The sequence below is a fragment of the Acanthopagrus latus genome, chromosome 17, assembly GCF_904848185.1.
Source record: "Acanthopagrus latus isolate v.2019 chromosome 17, fAcaLat1.1, whole genome shotgun sequence".
In the NCBI taxonomy this organism is placed as follows: Eukaryota; Metazoa; Chordata; class Actinopteri; order Spariformes; family Sparidae; genus Acanthopagrus; species Acanthopagrus latus.
This window is the reverse complement of record NC_051055.1, coordinates 19,485,578-19,502,053: the sequence shown is the minus strand read 5'-3', so window position 1 is coordinate 19,502,053 and position 16,476 is coordinate 19,485,578. Positions and strand designations below refer to the sequence as shown.

The 16,476-nt window shown below is 40.7% G+C and overlaps 1 protein-coding gene across 1 annotated transcript; it reads right to left on the bottom strand.

Moving 5' to 3' along the window:
- Positions 1–1,351: 1,351 nt before the first annotated feature.
- On the bottom strand, positions 1,352–16,474 carry rbfox1l (RNA binding fox-1 homolog 1, like). The gene is made up of 13 exons (XM_037072990.1): positions 16,372–16,474; positions 15,584–15,651; positions 8,829–9,065; positions 5,164–5,343; positions 4,986–5,039; positions 4,501–4,593; positions 4,340–4,409; positions 4,198–4,257; positions 3,966–4,101; positions 3,840–3,879; positions 3,680–3,747; positions 2,697–2,778; positions 1,352–2,584 (listed from the first exon to the last, which is right to left on the bottom strand). The coding sequence occupies exons 1-13, from the start codon at positions 16,457–16,459 to the stop codon at positions 2,540–2,542; spliced, it is 1,221 nt and encodes a 406-aa protein (XP_036928885.1). The 5' UTR covers positions 16,460–16,474; the 3' UTR covers positions 1,352–2,539.
- Between the last annotated feature and the right edge of the window lie 2 nt (positions 16,475–16,476).

The following is a 16,476-nucleotide window of genomic DNA, read 5'->3' as shown; positions in this document are numbered from 1 at the left end:
ATAAAGCAAATAGTTCACTCAAAGAAATAGGAAGCAGCAGGAAAAATAGTTCAAAGATTGAAAAGCTTTAAAGAGAAAGTGCATTCAAGATGAAACCACTAATGAAAGTCTCAATAAATACAATAAAGCGTTATTTACATAATTACTCACCATAGTTGTAAAAGGTACATATTTCTTTCATTTTCGAATATAAATTACAAGATTACTGTCGCATGTTCTGCAAAACAAAAGATCTTTGTGTAACCCATCTGGAGTTCACAATTTGAAAATTTGTTGAAATACATGAAACATAGCCGGATTGTCCAGTTAGAGAAAAAGAAACTATGGAGAGCAAAAGAGCAACGACTGGTGAAAGAGAAAGGAGCAAAACCGAAGCAAAGAACCAGATAAATAAACTCTGTACACTAAAGGAAAGAAGAGCAAAGTGTCAAGCTCATGTTTAAAAGAGAAAAATATCAATAACAGGTGAGTAAAGGACACAGGAAGCAGCAGGAAATATAGTTTAAAGGTTGAAAAGCTTCATAAAGAAAGTGCATTGAAATAAAATGTTTGTTTTTTTAATGTTACTTGATGTAATTATAGTTAGGTACATATTTATCTAATTCAAAGTCTAAGTCTACAGCTGTGTAATTCATCTAGAGTGTCCAAAATACAATACACTTTCTCATGAAGCAAAGTCTGGATGTCCAGTTAGAGAAAAAAACAACTATGAAGAGCAAAAGAACAACTAGTGGTGAAAGAGAAAACAGCAAAGCTGCAGCAAAGATGTATATAAATAAACTCAGAAGACAGCAAAAACTAAGCACTAACAAGCAAAGGAGCAAAAAGCTAATTAAATGACAGGGAAATGAAGCTAGTTCTACATAATATACAGGAGCAGAGGAGAAGAACTATGCAAAAAGGGGAAAGTCATAAGCAAAAGTAAGAGTAAGCAGGAACAGATGAAAGTTAGAAAGCATCTCATGCTAAATAAAAGAATTAAGCCAGTGAATGTAGCAGAAAATAGAAGATAGAACAGACTGGGGCCAGATTTCATGTACATGTTTATATTTTTGTTCTATAGTGGTGCAGGGAAGGACAGAAAGAAGAAGAACAGAGCTAAATGGAGAGAGCTAAATGGAAATAAATGTAGGAAACAGGATAAACATGTGCAAGAAACAGAAGGAAAGGGGCTGCTTCAGTTTATCTACGAGGCCTGATGGAAATTAAACCCGTACAGGTCGAGGCCTCCGAGGCAACAGGGATGAGGCAGAAGACAGGGAAAAAAAGGAAAAACCCAGAGACACCGTGAATAAGAAGATGTGGAAAAAGAGACAGGAAAATGTTACGAATCAATAAAGGACAGAAGAGGAGAAGAGAGAGAAAACAAGTTTTATTTAGAGGTAAACAACAAACACAGCAGAAAAGAGTGCAACGGAAACAAAGACTCAGAAGAAATAATCAATACAAGTCGAGAAAGGCATTCAACAGCTCTGAGTGAGGAAGAGATGAGGGCAAAGAGAGAAATAAGGCAACAACAGATGACAGTTTGACTGGAACAGAACAGACCTGAACACGGTGGGCAGTTCTATGACATAAGATGAGCAACGCATTTAATCCTCAGCGTGTGTAGAAAGAGCCAACAGCGAGAGACTGCTGCGAATGTAAAACAGCTCAGAAAAAGGAAAAGGAAGGAAACTTCCCCTGGAGAATCATCATCATCATCATCATCATCATCATCATAAGGCTCATCAGGCGGTGAGGAGCAGAGCCGCAGACACAGATGTTAGTCAGGATTTATGGACAGAAAAAGAAAAGCTCACAGAGATGGAAAAGATTAATATAGACAGCTGCAGTGAAAAGCTAAAAATGTATGAGAGGTAGATTGTTAGAAAGCAAAATAGAACAAAAATCAAGTGAAAGTCCAACTACGTCCAGACAAACATTAGTTCTGTGTTTGATACCAGTGTTCACAGCTGTCTCCCAGTCCACTGGAGGGTAACTGAACAATAACCTCACTCATATGCTCACACACACTCACACACACACACACTCACACACACACGCACACACACACACACACACACACACACACACACACACACACACACACACACACCCCAACAGAGATTTTGTAAAATATTAATCATCAAAAATAAGTCGTTTCACATTGTACAAAATGTTCTTTGTTTTTTGTACAGTTTGACCCGTGAAAAATCTCAGAGTTCATCCTCACAGTGTTTTTCACCCTCTGTAGTTTGAGCTACATCAGCACTCTTCAAATCCAGAAAAAAAAATTAAGCAACTCTGTATAAATTAGATAACATCGTATTTGTCAGTAGAACGGGCGGTGAATGGGTCCTACAGTATTTACAACTTCAGTCTGTTTAGTCTCTCAGGGAGAGTTTGTGATGGAGACAGGAGGTAAAACCACATTTCCAAACTTTGAGGATCTCATCATCTGTCCTGCAGCGTCCATGGATCGGCCAGTCCCCCGGTTCAACAGAGACGTTTTTTACCTTCGCCGCCCTCCGGCCAGGCGGGCGGCCAGGTGGGCGTCTCAGTACGGGGTGAAGCGATTATATCCTCCTCTGTACAAACTGGCCTGTTGACAGAAGCAGTATGCCAGGTGTGACTGAGGGGGGCAGGGAGCACGGTTGCCAACCACACATGTAACAAGATAGCTTTCAACAGAGGCTGTGTGTGTCGGGACTCACCATTGTACCAACGCCATATGTTGTTGTTGGCCCAACCGAGTGGTGGTAGGGATCTGCAGCTGTGGCGTAAACCCGTCCGTATCTGTTCAGAAACATCAGAAACAGATGTGAGTGCCTTCTGACGTCCTGTGCGACCACTGTTTCAACCCCAAAATGTTTACCAGTTCAGCTGCTCAACCCCCCCTGATGACGGCCTGAAATGCACTCCTTGGTTACATGTCTTTAAATTTGTTTCTAAAACTGGTCAAAGGGAGAGACATCAAGTCTGCAAAAACTGTAAATGCGCCATAATCAAAACCGGATTGTGTGTAACTGGAGAGTGAAGGCTACTTAGCAAGTCATTAAAACCTCAAGATTTAAAGGAGGAAACAAGGAAAGGAGTTTTAACCAACTGATTGGAGGTTAAAGAATGAAACGTATGTGTTTTTTAAACTCTGGGACAGCGGCTACTAATTAATTTATATTGCTGAATAATCTTTCAACTCAATTAATCAAAAGAAAACGGTGAATGGTGTCGAATAGTGTTTCTCCAAAGCGAGATGTCCTCCTTAAAGGTTTTGCTTTGCCCAGAACCAAAATATATTTAGTTTACTGCCATAGAGGAGAAAAGAAAGTAAAAAATAATCCCATTCAAATTGGTAGCAGACAGCTTTTCCAAGTGTTTCCAAGTGGTGTTATTGTTGGCGCCGCTGTTGCAAAGACGACTGGAACATTTCCGTTTTCCTCAGAGTCGCTAATAACAACAGCACAGGACAAAATACTGTCTGCTAAAATACTGCTATTTGATGGTGTCAGGGACCAATGCAAGGATACTGCGTACACTCGCGGTGAAAAAAATGTTTTTGTAAATGTTGCAAGTGGTAACTAATAAACAGGAACCATTTCCCATCCTTTGCCTATGTCACACCAGAAGTGAAAAAACGATTTGTGATGTTGATGTAAGAAACACATGTGAGGACTGCATGTGGTGTCTGTCTGCCCACCCATCACTGTAGGTCGCTGTGGCAGCAGACGCTGATTGAGCCACTCTGTAAGCTGCAGGATACCCTCCCTGCACAGAGACAAAACCATACAAATAAAACCACAAAACCACTTTAAAATGACTGAAGGTGAGAAACGTGTGAGAAGTGTGCAGTGACTTACATAGACCTCTGTTCCGTACAGACCGTCCTGATAGACCACACTGATAAAAATGAGTAAAAACCATATTAAAAGGTTGAACAATGATAAAGTGATGGTGGTGCAGGTACCTGGAGCTCAGAGTCTTACCCGGGGTAGGCGGGTACAGCAGCAGGTGTGGTTGCAGCAGAGCGAATGGTGTTGTAGACAGCTCGTCCTCGACCGCGCAGCGCAGAGCCTCTGTAGGCCAAGGTGGGGGTTGCTACGGGATACGGGAAACTGGCAACTAAAGAAACAGAAAAACAAACATTAGAGAAAAGGAGGAGTACAACTCTGGTGACCTCATAACAATAACAGATCAGTGCTGGAGGGAAGAACCTACCTGTGTAGAGTTCAGGTGCGTACATCGCTCCCATGACAGGGTTGATCTTCCATCCGGAGGCTGCACGGAAAACAAGCAAGAGTGAGTTTCTCCTCCAGCAGATAGAAACAGAAGCCTTCCAGAAACCAGTGAAATGTCTTACTTGAGATATCACCATTCACAAGAGGCGTCTGAGGCTTCTTCGTCACCACTCTGGCAGTGGCGTTGTTAACCTGGAGGGCACCGGACACGAACAAAAAGCAAAGTTCAAGGACAATTATGAGGAACATTAAAACCTATGATGAATGAGAAAATCTTCTTCACCTCGATCTTTCGGCCTTCAACGATTGTTCCATTTAGCTTTTCTCTCGCCCGGTCAGCCTCAGTTGCACTCTCAAATGTGACAAAGCCGAAGCCCTGCAGATCACACGGTCACACTGTTTAAATACTGTTTTCATTCCTTACAAATATTTATCTTTTTTTTTTGTTAGTTTTTTTTAAGCACCAGTGTGTAGGAATTAGTAGCATTTAACAGCGAGGTTGCAGATTGTAACCAGCTGAACACGCCTCTACTCACCATCCTCTACAGTCACCACTAAAAGAAAACATGATGGACTCTGTGGAAGAGGAACTGCTCCCTCTACAGATATAAAACGCTCGTACTCAGATAATCAAGACACAACAGTTCTTCAGTTTCAGGTGACTATATGAAACTGAACACATATATATTTATATTCTATTTCTGTCAATAGACCTCCTTAAATCCTGCACACTGGACATTTAAACCTCAATGTTTATGTGATGCTCACCTTTGATCCCCTCTCGTTGAAGATAATTTCTACATCAAGGATCTTGCCAAATTGCTGAAAATGTCAGAATAGGTATTTCATATGAACTTGAACATGGAGGAGATGATTCATTCAGATTTATTTGGATAACAGTCACATAAACACGTTGTGGATCTGTGTCATTTTGAGAAATTCGTACCCCAAACATCTGGCGGAGGTCTGGGTCTCTGAAGCGGAACGGGATGTTGGAGACGTGGAGGCGTTTTGGCTGGGCCTTACCTGACCCCTCCTCATCACTTCCACTCCCTGCTCCGCCCGCTGATGACACAGACACGCTCAGAGACTGGGGGTCAGAGGTCACAGGGGCCAAGGCGTCCTCCTGACAGTGAGAAAGTGTGAAAACAGCAGCAGGAGGAGGAAGAGGAGGAGGAGGAGGAAGAGGAGAGGAAGCGAGCACATGGACAGAAGAAGAATGGACCAGAAGGAGGAGGACATGAGGGAACAAAGATGGAAAACAAGAGATGGAGAAAGAAAGAGCATGGATGAGATGAGAATAGGTGTGAGGAAAAAACGGGGAGAGGGCATCAGTGGAAAAGCAAAGAAAGGAAGGGGGGGGAAGAAAAATCATAATTCAACAACGTCTTTCAGAGAATTCTGTTTGTGTAAAGGTTCAGTTGCGTAAGCATCACATGGCATTAGGCACAGATCATTTTCATGACGTCAAGTGATTCAAACCAAAGGTCAAAGAGCATTCAGCAACCAGTGATCCCTCTCAGGCAAATGTGAGGAGGCATGAAAAGGGCTCCATTTTAGTGAGGCGTCTCTGAATACATGCCTGTCGGACTCTACGATAACAACCAAAATTATATATCTGATACCAAATCAAGCTGTGGCAAAGAGTTAAATAAAGTTTTAGCTCCTCTGAAATAAACATGAGTATTATCACATTATCTAAGCAGTTCTTGTAATATTTAAAATAGACATGAAACTGTGGTAATATTTAACTAATTTAATTAAAATTGCCCCATGCAGGAAAATTCAAGGCCTAATGTGCCACAACCAAAACATTCACTATCCCACAATGCACCACGATGCTAGTGTGTGCATGTGTGTGTGCGCGTGTGTGTGTGTGTTGGAGCTCAAAAAGGTAAATGTTAAAAGAATGTTTTTGAGACAAATGAATGAGACCAAACAAGAAAATGAGAGTGAAAGATCTGTAAACGTAAAAATGTACAGAGAGCGAGAGAATGCATTGGAAAGAAAAAGGAAAAGAAAAGACTGAATTACTGGAAAAAGTACTGATATGTGAAACAAACTACAGTCTTTGATGCAGAAGTGAAGACTTGAGTATTAGCAGACTAGTACCAAGAGGCAGAGAGTGGGAAAGGCCTCAGTGCAGCAGTGAAGAGTAAAATTAAACCAAAGGAAACAAGGCAAAGACGGTGCGCAAAAAGCTTGAGAAGGAAGAGGGTGACAGGGGCAGAAATCAATACTGAACAGTCCACAAGGGTCAGTCTGGGGTCACGGTGCTGCTTTTCTGCCAAGGGTTAAAGGTCACTTGAAAAGGGGGCATCATTAATAAGTTGGGGACAGACAGAAAAAGGTACACATTCACACAGGGGAACGTTTTAAGAATGCACACACGCCACTGGATTACACTTCACTGGCTCACTATCGCTAACTAGACAACATCACATCCACACATACGACCACCCAAACATCACAGACGGGCCACAGTGGAGGGGAGACAGAGAGAGAGAGGGTTGAGCTGGGAGGTGGTGTCATGTCACGATGCAGAAATGTGTTTCTGGACCTGAGCGATATTTCAGAGGGGGAAAAGGGGGTCATCTGGTCAGCCTCCCCCTTTGACCCCCTCCCTCCGTGGCGACGTCTCAACTTTCTCCGAAAATCAGCACGGACCCAAGTATGTCAGGGGCTCTAGTAATAAAATATATAGATGGGGCCACAAAACACCATTTGTGAGAGGAGGCAAAGAGATGTGCTGCAGGAGCTGCCACACAGATCAGACTAAACACCGCTGTCCACATCATAGTGAGGTTGTCATGCCTGGAGGAGGTTAGATCATTGAAAAAAATAACTCCATTCTCTGAATGTAGCCTCAAGAACCTGATCATCTTATAGCTCAACCTGTTTCCAAATTGCATGAAATGATCGAATACTTCTCCAGAAGTGTGTGTCTGTATCTTGAAACATGCTACCCCAGCAGATCTTTGATGCTGATGATTAACAAGTATAATGTTTACCCTGTTAGCATGCTGACACACTAAAATCTTAAAGATACGATATGTACGAGCTTTAGTTGAAAACATTCAAACATTTTCTAAAATGATCAACTGATTGTGAAGAAATAACACGTTACACATTATAACATGTATGTATTGTGTTTCAGAAATATCTACTGAAATTAGCATGCTAACCAGCTCGTCCAATATACCTGTGCTAGCGGAGAACACATCAACGCTGGTCTTGGTCATCTGAGCTCCAAGTCTGGACCACTACATGCACGGCTAACACGGCTAACTAGCTAATGGCAGCTACCATCAGCAGTTACTCTAATGGTATGCTGCCCTCTGTCTGTTTTGAGTATTAATTCCCCAGTTTGCAGATTCTTAAACACAGCACCTTTAAGTTTATTGTGTTAGCATGCTAACCTTTGCTAATCAGCTCTAAACACAAAGTACAGCGGTGAGAATGTCATTAGGTTTGTAGGTGTTTGGTCATTGAAGTGTGTTAAATGGACTTCATTTCTGACCTGATGACTTACAAGAAAAGCCAGACAATCACCGAAGTTGATTATGATTTTTTGTCCCTCAATGGACATTGAAAATCTGTGGCAAATTTCATGGCAATCATTCCCAATAGTTGTAAATATTAGATTGCAAACCAAACCACAGTCAGTTATAAACAAAGAAAACAAAAACATTAATCGAGAGAAAGAACATTTCACTTTAGAGAAAATTTGGAATTAGTTGATTTTTATTGGAACCAGGTTGAAAATAACTTACTGCACTTGCAGATTTTTTTCACTTATTCAAGGAAATAAGATATTATGGACACAACTACAGACAAAAAGCCCCTCAAGAAGAAGACTTTTCACAGTTTGACAAACCGTGGAATTTACATAAGAAGATAGTTTCCACTCAATTTTCCACCTTGGCAAAAAGTCACTTAGTGTTGAGTAACACTAAATCCTTTCCCTCAAAGCCTCAATCAGAAATCAATTTGATACTGAGTTGGATTAACCACAAAAACATAGGGTTGGGAAAAGTACCCAAAATTCATACTTCAGTAAAAGTAAAAATATTGTGTTGAAATATAACTTTGGTCAAAATAAAAGTCATCCATATGAATAATCTTAAAATATCTGAAATTAAAGCTACTTGAGTATCAAAAGAAGGTGTAAAAGTAAATGAATACACTGTGCTTAGACCGATTATTGGCCTGGCCGGATATCTGATCTGATATTCAGCATGTTTCTTTTTTGTTAACTGCTGATAAAATGAACACAAGCTGTATTGAGACATTTGTCTTACTGCCTGCTAAATAAGACAGGGAAGAAGGAAAGGTGAGGATTTATTTTCAACAACAAATCCTCACTCAGCTGCCGCCCCCCCCCCCCCCACACTTCGCTGTACTGAATGTGAGCAGCATTCCCGTACATGGACACAACAGTGGAAGTGGGTCTCTAAATATAGAAGGAAACTCTATCTGGCCATGTTCCCCTGATAGGACCTATGGATGGACTACCTGTAGCAGCAGGGGGCTTCTTCTCACATTAACTCACTGAGGGTCAGATTTTATTGGGGTATGACTTTCTTGTGATGGTCTGAATTCCTTTCTTACCGTGTTACTGGATGTCAGAGCCTCCGCCCCGTCCAGCTGAGGGCCCTGGTACACTCTCAGCTGGGGATGTTCAGGGTACTCTGAACTGGCATGTGCAGAGCTGAAATCCAGAGGTGGCAGTCTGCCTGCAGATGTTGGCGGACCTTGACCTGGCGGTGGGTAGGAGGGAGGTGGGGCGTAGACCTGAGACAGGGCAGGGTCGCCACTGCCAGGGCCGGCCTCCTGAGTGGGGCCCCCCTGTGGAGGAGAGAGAAGGATGGAAGGCAAGGTTTCAGATGTCAGAGGTGTAAACAAACGAAACACCATGTTGGTACTGTCAGAGCTGTTCTGCTTTCACAACCAAGAGCTGTTGAGTCTGAATAGCTCATGATGCATAAACAAGTATTATCTTGTATTATCTTGTATTGTATTGTATTAACTTGTTCTGTATATAATCATCTTACTCACGTGATTAAAAACATTCTTTAAATAGTTTTTTTTAATAAATCAACAAATATCAACTTCAGGCCTAAATGAACAACTTTCAGTCAGTCCCACTCACTTCCAGTTAAAGCCCAAGGGCCCACACTCATTCTGAGTATGGATACAGATAGTGTGGTACTCGCTCATCCTTTCTAAATGACCACATGCTCGTTTAAGCCAAACATTTTTAATTTCTAGTACGAACGCCAAAATCAAAAGGAGCTCTAACTGCCAGAGGTGGAGAGTGACTGAGTGCATTTCCTTAAATCCTGTAGTTATACTTCACACTTCTACTTCACTACAATTCAAAAGGACATTCAGTACTTTTTACTCCACTACATATATTTAATAACTTGAATCACTTTGCAGATTTCGATTAACAACACAAAATATAATCACCGGATCATGTTGTGATGGATCATTATAGGTCAAGATACAATAAAACTTTATCGTTACTGAAGGAAAACACACAAGCTAACAAGCAGTAATCTAATAAGAAGTAATTAAAATGTTCTCCACGTTAACCAACTTCAGCGTTGATTAAGTGATGAACAGATTAATCATTAGTTGTAAGTTTATTTAGCTTAAAATGCATTTGTACTTTCTCAAAGTTGAATTTCGAATGGAGGACTTTTACTAATAAAAGAGTATTTCTGTACTGTCATATTGATTCTTTTTCTTAAGTGAAAGCTAGAGATGGCTCTGAAAATTGATGAGGAATGTATTCATCAATTATTCAGTCAACATAAAATGTAGTGGTAACCATTTAATGAAAAATTATTTCATTTATCATCAATTTGCCGATTCATGCTGTGTTGTATCATTGTAACATTTGTTTAGTTTTATATAGTCTCATATAAAAAATCTTGATCTTGTAATTTTCTGAGATTTTATAGAATAATTCACAATTTGTTGATTGAAAAAACTTATAGATTCATCAATTATCAAAATAAGTGTTAGCTGCAGCGTTACTAACATCTATCAGAGGGTTTTAGTCATTTCAGCCAAATTTCAGCTAAATCCCACAGAAAAAACAACCAAACTTGAACTCCTTCAAGTAAGAAACAGACGACGGAGCTAAGTAACATACATGAGAGCTGGCGTGAAAACAGATCCAACACAGAGATGAACAACCATCCTTCACAGCCTTCCTACAAAAGAACGATCCAGTTTGGAGATAAACGCATTGTCTTACCTCTTTACTGCATTCCCCGATCTCTGATGCATTGTTCAACAACTGCAGCATGTTTTAATGCCTGCTGACCACCCGCCTACCGCACCATAAGTTCTACTCATCCACCAATCACATCAGGTGATTGCCCGAGCAAAAGGGACCAGGAGGCCACACCAGCTGTGGTCATCTGTAACTGTCAATCACCTCATCCCCCCACACTCACACCCACACCGACTACACTTCATACACCCATGAACACACGTACACACATACGTACACACACACTCAGACTGTATAGAGCTTGAGGTATTTATGAATAGATGCTCCTTCAGTTGCAAGACAGTAAATCATGCCAAAGGTCGACTCTAAGAATACCACGTATAAGCGGCCCGCATGGTTTTACTGCTTTTACAGAAACATTTTCTAAACACTCCCGACCTAATCCATCTGACTTTCTCTCATTTTGAACATGCTTGGCAACCTTTCAAATAACTCAGCTACACCTTTGAAACTATTTCCCTTTTCAGTTCTCTGTTCTGTCCTAAGTGACATGTATTAGTTAACCAGCGATGTAAAACATTGAATGTCTGTCTGAAGACAACCGTTCCATCTTTTTCCAGTAATATTTCTGACTTTCTGACTTGCTCAAATATAATCAAAGGATTATAAACAGTTATTTAGCAGAACAACACAGCTAATCACATCATACTAAAAGATATGGTAAGTACAACTGTCTTTTCTTTAGAGGTGCACTCAAGCACAATTTCAAATTACGTGTAGGCTACTTTGTTAATATGTGCATTTTAAGACTACTACCACACTTTGCAAGTTAAGATTTTTAACACAAGAGGAAATAACCCCTTAAAATACAGATGTTGTTTATTTTGTGTCAGTGAGATGATAGATGTGTTGAAAAAGATGCAAGAAAAGCTTGTGGAAAAGTCGTCTAAACAATCCGTGAAAATCCAATCCTGGAAAATCCCTAATTTTTTACATACAAACATCGACAATATGACACACTGAGTTTGAATTCCCCTGCACCAAACTGGTCAGAGGTAGATCCATCTGGAACAGGCATAACATTGTATTCATGCTCAATATGGAGCCATTCCTGAAAAAAACAGAGCTTCTGGAGACATTTTTAATTCTTTTTTGACTCATATAGGTATAATTTGGATGCAGAACTTTACTCCAAAAGGAATAGTTTAACTTTTTGTCAAATATCCTTTAGGAATAATAAGAACCTTGGTAATGAGGACACAGCTGGATTAGCTCACAGTTTTTACACTCTGGTTAGAGATATAGATAGATATAACCCGTTAATAACTAGTGAGCTAAAAAGTGCTGGCCAATTTCCACCCTTTTCAGTATTAATGCTAAGCTAACTGGCTGCTATTTTATGGCAATGGACAGGCATGAAAGCGGTACTGATCTTCTCACCCCCTCGATTTATTTCCAAAAAGATCAAAGTGTTTTTTGAATTTCGCCATTGCCGTATTAGTTTCATTTCATTGAAGGATTATAGAGGTTATTCTGCTTCTGAGTGGTGTTAAACTTCTATCTATGAGCTGCCTTCCATGCAAAATGCCACATGCTTGTCAGCCAGCTTTAGGATTTAGAAGGATCTCTTGTAATCAAAAACTATCTCCACTATCATTTCATAATCTCTCACATATCTCTGGATCAGCTGTCGCACTTAGAGGTGTGAATAATTAGAAATATGTCGACGCAGAGAGGACAATAATGGAGGAATTGCAGGATGCACTGATTGTGGGTCAGGTTCTCACATTGCATGCATTGCAATCATGAACCTCTGAATCTCTGTCTGTCAGTTTGTTAAATAAGAGTATTGCACCTTAGTATAAGAGAAGAAATACACGAGGGATGAAATGTACCCAGTGTGTCCTCAGACCTGTGTAAGGAACAGCTATGCTTCGAGCTATATGCTAACGTCAGCATGCTAATATTCATAGGACAATGTCAAACTGCTGGTGTTACGCAGGTATCGTGTCTTGCCATGTTAATCATTTCAGTTTAGCGTGTTCACATGCTAACATTTGGTTACAAATCAAAATAAAGTAATGATATTCAAAATGGGACCTTATAATGGTAACTGACATGCCAGATGGTTTGTCAGACAGAACCATCTGGGAAGTTGTCCTTGGAAACTGTTTGGAAAAGAGCAGGGACTTTCAAAGAGTACTCAGAAGAACCATCTGTCTGTCACCGTCGATCACGGGCCAACAGTAAGAAAGTGCTATGAGCAGCATGTTGGTAATTCAAACTCTTGCCGAAGCCAGTTGAGATAAGAGCGAAAACATCTTTTCCACTATGAAAAGCCTTTAGTGCTGTTGTTTTCTCATCTTTGAGTAGATAAATATTCCCTGGTTCAAACAGAACCGATGCTATCACAACATCTATGCTAACTTCTTGAGGGATGCCATTGTTGATTTCAGATGAAGAGTCGCTTCTCTCGCTGGCAGTCACACCTAAATCATGCTGAATCTGCTGAGAGTTCCTTATGGGGCGCTGGTTGGTCTGAGCCACTGTGTTTTGGCCATAAGTGCGAAGCTTGAAGCCTGGCAAGATGGATCCCTTGAGATCACATGTTCGTAGGATCTTGTGAATCCTTTGGCATTGCAAGGTAGGCAGTAAACGATTTTAAGGTGATCTATCCAGCAGCACCAAAAATGCTGACAAAATGTTGACCTATTGACGTGACTTACGTGACTCACGTGATTCAAGATTCAAGACCCTTAACTCTACAAAAACTAAGCCAACCTTATTAGAGGCCTTGAAGGATAAAGATTGTTTGCCACGTGATGCAAGGCAAACTGGAATTTAGAAAGCAACCGTCTGGCAGATATCAGCCGATATTGGCTCATAACAGAATTATTGGTATCATAAGCTGTATGATGTTAGTCAAGATGAAATGCGTAAAAAGATGCTTGCGATGAATTATAATCATGAAATTCCCAATGAAGCGCGCTGATGTCATTTTGGACAAAAAGGTTTATCGCTAAAATGTAACACATACTGCCTGCAGTGGCGTTTGATAACTACATTTGAGAGATCATTGCAAAAAAAATATGTAAATGTTAATGAACTTGATTTGTTTCTAACCTACTATCATGTTTGTTGTTGTCACCCTGTCTAATTCTGTCTACAGGGATTCTCCAAAGTTGTGATTCTTCGTCATGACTCAGTCCAGTCATTCATGGCAGTGTTAGCTCCAGGAACATGTTGCAACATGTTTCCAAACACTAACTCGTGTCTGCACTGTGTCTCATTTATCTCACGAAACAACCAGTGTGTGACTGACAGATGACCAAAGATAACTCAATCTGTGAGATATCACAACCGGTCCTCTTCTCTTGCTTCGTAATTCCCACAGACTAACTACCAAACACCACCTCCGATTCAGTATCGCAGTGTCAGCAGGCGCACAGACTCTGTGCCCCCCCTCTCCTCCTTGCAGGCTTTTTTTGATTTCCATTTGTTCCCTCTTTTTCTCGTCTCACTCCTCAGCTGTCGGTTTGTGGTCAGAGGTCAACGGCTCTGAGCCAGGTGCCTGCTGGGACAGCTGCCACAGGATTTACACGCAGACGACACTAAGTGCAGATGTGGCCTTTTAGTGCTTGCCAAGTTACAACTGTTGACGAACACGTAGCTTGTTGAATGAAAGTAAATATTACTTTTTTCACTCAATCGTCCATTAATTTCCTACATCCTGTTTTCTCCTGTTCTGGTTGCTGTAAAAACATTTGAAAATCTATTTTTGGCTTTTATAAGGTTGTTAGTATTGAAGAGAAACAGTAAAGACAGAGGGGAGACAGAAGGCAAAGACTGACACGTGTTAAAGTCGCTCTTTAAACACATGTCGCTCGTCAATCATGCAGAAATGTCTGTGGAAAACTGCTGAAGGAGGGCTCAGTTGTTAGACTTACAATATTCTAAAGTAGTGAAAAGTTCAGCATGTGCCATCATGCTTCATGGATGTATGTCATTCTTAAAACTCTGGCTTGAATATCCTCTGTTTTGGTTCCAAACAGTACCTCTACATACAGTGTTTTTTCTCAAAAATAAAATTCTTGATCCGCTAAAATACTCACTGCTTAAATGCACAACAGGCAGGTTTCACACCTATTTCCAGTACAGTTGACTGCGGACAACAAGATAGGTGACAGAATCTCCTGCTGTGATTATCTGCTCAGGAAAGGAGGGCTAAAAATACAGCTGGTGTGAAGCACAGAGACAAGGTAGAGACATACCAGATGCATGGTGGCATTAGCGGTATGTCAGGGACACTTAAACACACACTCGCGCACACACACACACACACACACACACACACACACACACACACACACACACACACACACACACACACACACACACACACAAACACTTGTATAGACTGCAGCCTCTGGACTAAAGATAACCCCTAATGTCATACTAATCCTTACTATTAAATAAATAAGATCTTCCACATCAGTTTACTTCGCCTGGATACAATCAGGCCTTTTTGATTGCTTCTGTGCATGAGCTATTCAGTCACTACTGTCACTAAATTAAATGCAATATGTGATTCATTAACTCCTGGAAATATAAGCTATTTGGTTTTCCTCCTTACAGGTAAGGTGTCATTTCTTGGTCTGTTTGAAGCACTGATATTGCGTTGCAGCAAGAGCTCTCTGATTTTGAAGATCAATTACTCGTTTCTTTTGCATAAAAATAAAAATAAATGTGAATATTTGCTGAATTCTTAAATTCCTTAGCCCTCCAGTGAAATTTCTATCTTTGGGTTTGAAACATGTTGTAAAATAAGTGGTGACATTTTAACATGTTAAAATGAGCATATTCTGCATATTAATTTGCGGGGAATGGGATTTTGTAGGCCCACACTCATTAAATAAAGCATGTTATTGAAATTCTTACTCATATAATGACCCATTTAGTCTCATTTCCAACGTTTGAATCCTGTGTCACCTTATATAACCAGACTACCAGCAGCATGAAAGACGTAACATCTGATGATGCAATCTTGTAGAGACAAATATTTATGCACAGTAACTGAGAAGATGAAGACACTTTGGAGAGTAAATCAAAAAGAGTTTACCTGAACTATGCTGGGGTAGCATGTGGTTGTCTGTGGGTAGACAGGGAGTCCATAAGGCTGGAGAATCACTGTGGGTGAGGAGAGCATAGCCCAAAAAACACTCACAAGGAGAGAGGGAACAGTGGAAGATGGGAGGAAAAGGAAAAGGAGAGCAGGGGGAAAGGAAGGGTTGATATGCGCACAGGAGAGCAGGCAATCAGGCTTGGAAAAAAAAAATAAGAAAAAATCCCCAAAAGGAGAAACCAGGAGATCCAAGAGGGTGAATGGAGAAAGGGTTAAGGCTCTGCTTAACCTCTCAGATATATCTGAGAAGAAAACTCAAGGAAAGTCCACAAAACAAGCAGTGTCCTGTCCGGGAAAGACAGGATATAGTGCAGTGAAAGAGAAAGCAAGTGAGCGTCTGTGTGTCCATCAGTTGATCATGTAGCCTGACAGACAGAAACACATGCTCAGGGTCCCATTTCAGAGTTATATAAATAGTCGCCCATGTCCTTCTCTCTGAGTTTACCACCTTACCACCCTCACTCTTACACACTTTGTAATGCAAGATGTCTCCCTACATGTGACACACTTGTACAATAACAGCTTATTTAACAGGGGGACACTTTTAAAGGAAAACCTTGAAACCATAGCAGGTAACTTGACACCTTGAGTACCCCTGTATGCTCAAAAATGTAGTGTAACAGCTGAAAGTCTGTTATTATTTTTTGAGTATATGACGAAATAAATAATTTTTATGATGATTACAAATCTGCAGGCAACTAGAAACACACATTTGAAGCTGGTACCTTCTGTTTTCAGCTGCTGTTTTTCTGTTTGTCCAACAGAGTGCGACAGGACCAACATTGCTACTTCCGTTCGGGTGGAGAGGGGCATGACGGGATATGTAGTGC